General features: G+C 46.5%; 1 protein-coding gene across 2 annotated transcripts in view; it reads right to left on the bottom strand.

The window, feature by feature from the left end:
• Positions 1-3,647: 3,647 nt before the first annotated feature.
• snphb (syntaphilin b) overlaps positions 3,648-8,749 on the bottom strand; it is a 37,049-nt gene continuing 31,947 nt past the window's right edge. For both annotated transcript variants that reach the window (XM_024375530.2, XM_024375531.2), the window contains exon 6: positions 3,648-8,563. In XM_024375530.2, coding sequence (XP_024231298.1) covers positions 6,802-8,563 — 1,762 coding nt within the window. In that variant the 3' untranslated portion in view covers positions 3,648-6,801. The remainder of the gene's footprint in view (positions 8,564-8,749) is intronic.

Below are 8,749 nucleotides of genomic sequence, written 5' to 3'. Positions count from 1 at the left end.
TGAACTGTGATGTCTGCACTGTACACACTATTGCCATTAAGATAATTGATCGATGGCTACTTGATCCCCATACAAGGCATTTAGGAGGGAAAATGTCCGTCAGGTAAAGACATGTCTCGTAACCATCTTTGATATAGATCCCTTTACATCCAACAAATAATCGGACAATTAGACATTTGATACTGCACATTCAATACAATACCCTCAAAGAGAAAACGTCATGATTTCCACCAAGATTGTACTGTATATCCCAGAGAAACCCACACAATCTCACATATCCCACATTAATGCACATGTACTGTCACTGACACAACCTACCTCAGAGCAACAATGCAGTGCTCTGAATTGGACTGAATGTATCAAAAACAGAATACACGAGGTACTAAGATATCTTCCATTCACATTGTAAAATAAAGATGAGTGTGACATGGATGTAGGATACAGTAACAACCCTGTTAAAACACTGCTTTCCAAACAAAACACTCTAGACTACCTCTTTATCAATGTCACAACATTAAGTGCTATACACACTGCTCAAAAAAATAAAGGGAACACTTAAACAACACAATGTAACTCCAAGTCAATCACACTTCTGTGAAATCAAACTGTCCACTTAGGAAGCAACACTGATTGACACATTTCACATGCTGTTGTGCAAATGGAATAGACAACAGGTGGAAATTATAGGCAATTAGTAAGACACCCCCAATAAAGGAGTGGTTCAGCAGGTGATAACCACAGACCACTTCTCAGTTCCTATGCATCCTGGCTGATGTTTTGGTCACTTTTGAATGCTGGCGGTGCTTTCACTCTAGTGGTAGCATGAGACGGAGTCTACAACCCACACAAGTGGCTCAGGTAGTGCAGCTAATCCAGGATGGAACATCAATGCGAGCTGTGGCAAGAAGGTTTGCTGTGTCTGTCAGCGTAGTGTCCAGAGCATGGAGGCGCTACCAGGAGACAGGCCAGTACATCAGGAGATGTGGAGGAGGCCGTAGGAGGGCAACAACCCAGCAGCAGGACCGCTACCTCCGCCTTTGCAAGGAGGAGCACTGCCAGAGCCCTGCAAAATGACCTCCAGCAGGCCACAAATGTGCATGTGTCTGCTCAAACGGTCAGAAAGACTCCATGAGGGAGACGTCCACAGGTGGGGGTTGTGCTTACAGCCCAACACCGTGCAGGACGTTTGGCATTTGCCAGAGAACACCAAGATTGGCAAATTCGCCACTGGCGCCCTGTGCTCTTCACAGATGAAAGCAGGTTCACACTATGCACATGTGACAGTCTGGAGACGCCGTGGAGAACGTTCTGCTGCCTGCAACATCCTCCAGCATGACCGGTTTGGCGGTGGGTCAGTCATGGTGTGGGGTGGCATTTCTTTGGGGGGGCCGCACAGCCCTCCATGTGCTCGCCAGAGGTAGCCTGACTGCCATTAGGTACCGAGATGAGATCCTCAGACCCCTTGTGAGACCATATGCTGGTGCGGTTGGCCCTGGGTTCCTCCTAATGCAAGACAATGCTAGACCTCATGTGGCTGGAGTGTGTCAGCAGTTCCTGCAAGAGGAAGGCATTGATACTATGGACTGGCCCGCCCGTTCCCCAGACCTGAATCCAATTGAGCACATCTGGGACATCATGTCTCGCTCCATCCACCAATGCCACTTGCACCACAGACTGTCCAGGAGTTGGCGGATGCTTTAGTCCAGGTCTGGGAAGAGATCCCTTAGGAGACCATCCGCCACCTCATCAGGAGCATGCCCAGGCGTTGTAGGGAGGTCATACAGGCACGTGGAGGCCACACACACTACTGAGCCTCATTTTGACTTGTTTTAAGGACATTACATCAAAGTTGGATCAGCCTGTAGTGTGGTTTTCCACTTTAATTTTGAGTGTGACTCCAAATCCAGACCTCCATGGGTTGATACATTTGATTTCCAATGATAATTGTGTGATTTTGTTGTCAGCACATTCAACTATGTAAAGAAAAGTATTTAATAAGAATATTTCATTCAGATCTAGGATGTGTTATTTTAGTGTTCCCTTTATTTTTTTGAGCAATATATATATATATACATACACACAGTGCCTTGCGAAAGTATTCGGCCCCCTTGAACTTTGCGACCTTTTGCCACATTTCAGGCTTCAAACATAAAGATATAAAACTGTATTTTTTTGTGAAGAATCAACAACAAGTGGGACACAATCATGAAGTGGAACGACATTTATTGGATATTTCAAACTTTTTTAACAAATCAAAAACTGAAAAATTGGGCGTGCAAAATTATTCAACCCCTTTACTTTCAGTGCAGCAAACTCTCTCCAGAAGTTCAGTGAGGATCTCTGAATGATCCAATGTTGACCTAAATGACTAATGATGATAAATACAATCCACCTGTGTGTAATCAAGTCTCCGTATAAATGCACCTGCACTGTGATAGTCTCAGAGGTCCGTTAAAAGCGCAGAGAGCATCATGAAGAACAAGGAACACACCAGGCAGGTCCGAGATACTGTTGTGAAGAAGTTTAAAGCCGGATTTGGATACAAAAAGATTTCCCCAAGCTTTAAACATCCCAAGGAGCACTGTGCAAGCGATAATATTGAAATGGAAGGAGTATCAGACCACTGCGAATCTACCAAGACCTGGCCGTCCCTCTAAACTTTCAGCTCATACAAGGAGAAGACTGATCAGAGATGCAGCCAAGAGGCCCATGATCACTCTGAATGAACTGCAGAGATCTACAGCTGAGGTGGGAGACTCTGTCGATAGGACAACAAAAGTCGTATATTGCACAAATCTGGCCTTTATGGAAGAGTGGCAAGAAGAAAGCCATTTCTTAAAGATATTCATAAAAAGTGTTGTTTAAAGTTTGCCACAAGCCACCTGGGAGACACACCAAACATGTGGAAGAAGGTGCTCTGGTCAGATGAAACCAAAATTGAACTTTTTGGCAACAATGCAAAATGTTATGTTTGGCGTAAAAGCAACACAACTCATCACCCTGAACACACCATCCCCACTGTCAAACATGGTGGTGGCAGCATCATGGTTTGGGCCTGCTTTTCTTCAGCAGGGACAGGGAAGATGGTTAAAATTGATGGGAAGATGGATGGAGCCAAATACAGGACCATTCTGGAAGAAAACCTGATGGAGTCTGCAAAAGACCTGAGACTGGGACAGAGATTTGTCTTCCAACAAGACAATGATCCAAAACATAAAGCAAAATCTACAATGGAATGGTTCAAAAATAAACATATCCAGGTGTTAGAATGGCCAAGTCAAAGTCCAGACCTGAATCCAATCGAGAATCTGTGGAAAGAACTGAAACACAAATGCTCTCCATCCAACCTCACTGAGCTCGAGCTGTTTTGCAAGGAGGAATGGGAAACAATGTCAGTCTCTCGATGTGCAAAACTGATAGAGACATACCCCAAGCGACTTACAGCTGTAATGGCAGCAAAAGGTGGCGCTACAAAGTATTAACTTAAGGGGGCTGAATAATTTTGCACGCCCAATTTTTCAGTTTTTGATTTGTTAAAAAAGTTTGAAATATCCAATAAATGTCGTTCCACTTCATGATTGTGTCCCACTTGTTGTTGATTCTTCACAAAAAAATACAGTTTTATATCTTTATGTTTGAAGCCTGAAATGTGGCAAAAGGTCGCAAAGTTCAAGGGGGCCGAATACTTTTGCAAGGCACTGTATATATAGCAATGACCTACAGGTATATCCTAACGTAAGCTCCAATGACCTACAGGTATGTCCTAACGTAAGCTCCAATGACATACAGGTATGTCCTAACGTAAGCTCCAATGACCTACAGGTATGTCCTAACGTAAGCTCCAATGACCTACAGATATGTCCTAACGTAAGCTTCAATGACCTACAGGTATGTCCTAACGTAAGCTCCAATGACCTACAGGTATGTCCTAACGTAAGCTCCAATGACCTACAGGTATGTCCTAACGTAAGCTCCAATGACCTACAGGTATGTCCTAACGTAAGCTTCAATGACCTACAGGTATGTCCTAACGTAAGCTCCAATGACCTACAGGTATGTCCTAACGTAAGCTCCAATGACCTACAGATATGTCCTAACGTAAGCTTCAATGACCTACAGGTATGTCCTAACGTAAGCTCCAATGACCTACAGGTATGTCCTAACGTAAGCTCCAATGACCTACAGATATGTCCTAACGTAAGCTTCAATGACCTACAGGTATGTCCTAACGTAAGCTCCAATGACCTACAGGTATGTCCTAACGTAAGCTTCAATGACATACAGGTATGTCCAAATGCAAAGTCCAATGACTCACAATGTGATTTGGGTAGTTCTTCTGAGCTATAAATAAACCCATCACCCTGATCATCTTTGTTGATACTTAAAGCATTTCACACAAAAACATTACACTTTGGGGAAAGGGAATTATCCCAAAGGACACACACACTAACATCATAGCAGTGCATTACCAAATCAAATCAAGCATCCGATGGAGAGAGCTGGGCTTGTTAAAGTACTATGGTGGCAAGACCAGAACATCAGAAATCTAATTATGCTTCAAAACCCAGGAAAATAACAAGCAATTAGCAGACGGTAACTATAACATAAGCATGACCCGTTAGCCTTTAGTAATTCACTTAACATCACAGACACACACATTACTGTTAAGCTTGTTTTGTTGTGCGTAGAGGTACATAATGAAGGGGCGTTGTTTTACTGTTCAAACACCAATGAAATTGCTTGAGAAATATAAAATAGTCCAGTACAGGTTTAACAAGCGATGGCTTTGTTTACACAGGTAGCCAAATTCTGATATATTGCCACTAATTTGTAATTTGACCAATCAGATCAGACGTTTTTCCAATTATTGGCCAAAACACCCCATGTACTGTTGGGGAGACTTCAGGTGAGTCATCTACAAATGCATATCAATATGATTATCAATCACACTATTTTCCTCATTGTGTTTCTGCTAGAGACATTCTCAAACACATTCACCTTACAGGAAGGAGTATGGCTTTTAATTAAAAAATGCAGAGGCTTCCCGAACCACTTACACCAAGCAGGCTTTACAAATGGCAGGGGGACCATTCACAGGTCATGATGATGAAACATGACGGGGAAGAACTACAGCAACGCACAATATCAAGACACAATACAAAATTCCAACAGGGTTGTGGAAAGTGTTCAAATCTAAAGCACATGACGACGTTGAAAAGTGTGTAAGACAACTCCCAAAGCATTTCATTAATTCACCACTCAATCTATTTTGTCAGTGCTGCTCGCGTGTGTCACTATTCATAGGTGCTGGAAGTCATCGTGAAGAGGTCAAATCAGCAGAAACACGCACAGAAGGGATTGTCAAGCAGCAGAAATGAAGAGGAATAGAGAAACAACACCACAAATGCACATCCAACGCACATTCCAGAAAGCAGCGAAACATTTTGAGAAGGATATTCCCTACGGCTAAAACACTACAGGAAAAGAAAGTTATGGACGGAAGGCAACAGTTTTCAGTGTTCAAAGAAAAATGGCACCTTTACTTTGAAACATATTCCATTAGACAGTTGTATCTGTGAGAAAGTATATTGAACACAAAAAAACCTCAGAAGCAAAACTGTGGCCGCATTCGACTTTGGAAACACACAAACTTGACTTCAAGTAGTTGCTTAACCTCATAAAGTGAATAATAGTGCAAAACATTGTTAATAAATTACTAAAGAAATAAGATCTATCCTGTTTCTTCTCTAAAGAACTCAATGTACTTCAACTCAAAGGACTGTTCTTGTTGGTTGCATCACAATCTTGTGGACATCAGTTAGCACTTGTTTGGCTCAGAAATCACTAACAAAGACTTATATTTAAACATTACAGTACAGTCCTTGCTCAGCCTTTCAACTATTTCACGTCAATGACTACATCCATTACAGCCCTAAACAATAAGACACTCAGATTCTTCCAACTCAGGCATGACACTGCAAACACCCCAAGAACAACAAAGTCCATAATCCCTTTCCTATTTTTGAAAGAAAAATAAACTTAGTTTCAATTATTATATTTCTATTTGCTTCCTTCTTGAGATGTTTCTGGTTCATGGGTCTGGAATGACTAACACTTGGACGACAGACATGGACGGAATGCTACAAGAGTGATTGTTAATCTAGGACACCAGTGACAGGAAGCAGAAATGTACAGCAGCAGCTTGCCTTGTACCTTTAGGGGGCAACTGCCATGTGTCAAGACTTCAGTCATTCACTCGTAAATGAGCATACCAACTACTGCACAGCCATGGCTGCGATTGCCTCCAGACATCTAGGTGCTTTGGCTACACAACACAATACAACACAGAGAAGAACACACATGCTGCACACTCACAACACACATGTTGTGTGATCACACACATTTCTTACACACGAGTCAAAATGGAACTGGACCAATAAAGGGAGCCACAGTGACGGACAGACCTTTCAGTCTCCCTGCACACAAGAGAGAGAGGTTACAATCCCCATCAGTCACACTCCGGCCATTCAGTATCCATTGAACTGTTCAGTTCTACCATTTAGTGTCAGTTCAACACATCCTGGTGTCCCTTCTCAGTCTAGTAGAAGAGGTGGAAGAGGCCACCACCAGAGAGGGTTATATGGTTTGCTGGGGCTGTCCTGGCTTCAGAATAATTTATTCAAAATCATCACTCCCCTCCTTTCTTTACCCAGTACTTCAGGTGGAGGACAAACCCAGGACCCAGGACCAGAGAGGGCAGTGCTGTGTGTGTGCAGTTCCCAGGCTGTCATGGGGCCTGTCTCAGATCTCTGTGCCCCCCATGGCTCCCCCACCTGTGCCCGCGGGGTAGTGCCTGACTCCCCCGCCCCTGCGCAGGGAGGAGAGGGCCACTGTGCAGCAGCCACGCAGCAGTGAGCCGAAGTGGTAAATTGGCAGTCCATCGCGCCGTGCCCCCTGGCACAGCCATGCCACCGTGGGAACCACGGGCACAGCCACTGCCAGCAGGTCCACCAGGAAGTGGCGGCTCCAGTAGCTCTTCACTGCGGGTCCAGACTCAGAAGAGGTAGACTCCTCTGCTCCCCCTACTGCTCCCTGAACCTCAGCCTCTTCATCATCATCAACCTCCACCACTGTCACCCCAGCTATCTCCTGTAGCGAGCTGCTCCTGGGCTGGGAGGTGTGGGGCCGCTCCTCCACCTCCACTGACCTCACCTCCTCAACCGCTCTCTGATTCTTCACCTCCAAAACCTCCTCCCTCTGATTATATAGATCTAACTCCCGGACCTCCCCCTGCTTCCCCTCCCTCACCAACCCCAGCACCTTTACCTCATCCTGCTTACACAACTGTACCAACCCCACATCCTCCTCCTCCTGCTGCTTGCCTACCTCTACCATTGCACCCTCCCCCACTACCTCTATATGCCTCTCCAACTCTCCCACCATCTTCCCATCCTCCTTCACTGATAGGGAGGCCATATCCACTGCACAGGAGACAGAGGCAGAACTGGGTAAAGGAGAACCAGGAGCGGGCTCAGCTGTTGTAGCTGTGAGAGTTGTCATGGTGACTGACGTCATGGTAACTGAGTCCAGGTCGTCTCCCTCATCTGAGACCCAGGTGGAGGTGGGGCTGCAGGCCTGAGAGCGGAAGGTGCGCTCGGTGATGGTGTCCAGGTCAGAGGCGTAGCCCAACCCCACCGGGACGGGGCAGCTCTCTGTCTGGACGGCCTGCTCCCTTAGGTGGTGCAGGTACAGGTGGTGGTGGGACAGACAGGAGTGGTTGGTGCTGCCCGCCCCACCCATGGCACAGCGCAGGGGCACCACCCTGTCCTGCCCGGTGCACAGCTTCTCGTAGGTGGAGGACTGTGGCAGGTGGGAGTAGGTGCTGAGCAGTGAGGCTGTCTCTTCAGATAGGAAGGCTGCCTCCAGGAGCAAGTCTGCCCTGTGACTGCTGTCTGCCCTGTGACTGCTGTCTGCCCTGTGACTGCTGGCTGCACTGTGACTGTGACTCTCCCCACAGCACACAAAGCCGCTGTCATGGTTCTCCTCCCCTGACAGGCCGTTCCCGTTCTTATCCCCCAGTGCATGGTCGCTCAGCTTGGTGTAGGTAGAGCTATGGGTCAGAGAACGGGCGGGGGAGCCGTCACAGGACCCACACAGACTCTTGGAGCCACCCCCTCCAGGCCCTGATGCAGCGGGACTACTCCCAGGCCATGACCCCGCAGTCCCAGGCCTCCCAGCCCGAGAACCCCCTGCCACTCCTCTTGCTGCAGCAGCCTCCTGCTCCTTGGCCACCCCGTTCTGAGCCAGCTCCATGCTGAGCAGCAGGTTCTCCAGCTTGAGGTTCTGGGCGTTGATGTCCTGGAAGTATTTCTGGACGCCGGTGTCGGTGGAGTCACTGGAGCTGAGGCTGGTGCGCACCACGTCCACCACTTCCTTGAGCTGCTGGATCTCCCTGTGCGCCTCTTTCAGGGCCAGCTGGGCCTCCACGCGGTGACACTCCTCTTCAACCCAGTCCTCCTGCATCCGACACAGCTGGGTCTTCAACGCATCGATCTCAGAGTCCCTGAGACAGACATAGAAGAGGAGGAGGAGTGAGTGAACAAGGGAGGTTTAAAGAGAGAGATTTAGTAATAATGTTTGGCGATTTAGTCATTTGCCCCCAAAAAATTATGTTTATATATCAACATAATTACGAAATGACAGCGTTATGAGGGTCATTTGATGGAGATGGGGTAGAAGTTGACATTCA

This window comes from Oncorhynchus tshawytscha, linkage group LG16, assembly GCF_018296145.1.
Source record: "Oncorhynchus tshawytscha isolate Ot180627B linkage group LG16, Otsh_v2.0, whole genome shotgun sequence".
Lineage (NCBI taxonomy): Eukaryota > Metazoa > Chordata > Actinopteri > Salmoniformes > Salmonidae > Oncorhynchus > Oncorhynchus tshawytscha.
The sequence above is the reverse complement of the archived record's forward strand: the minus strand, read 5'-3'. Positions and strand labels throughout refer to the sequence as shown.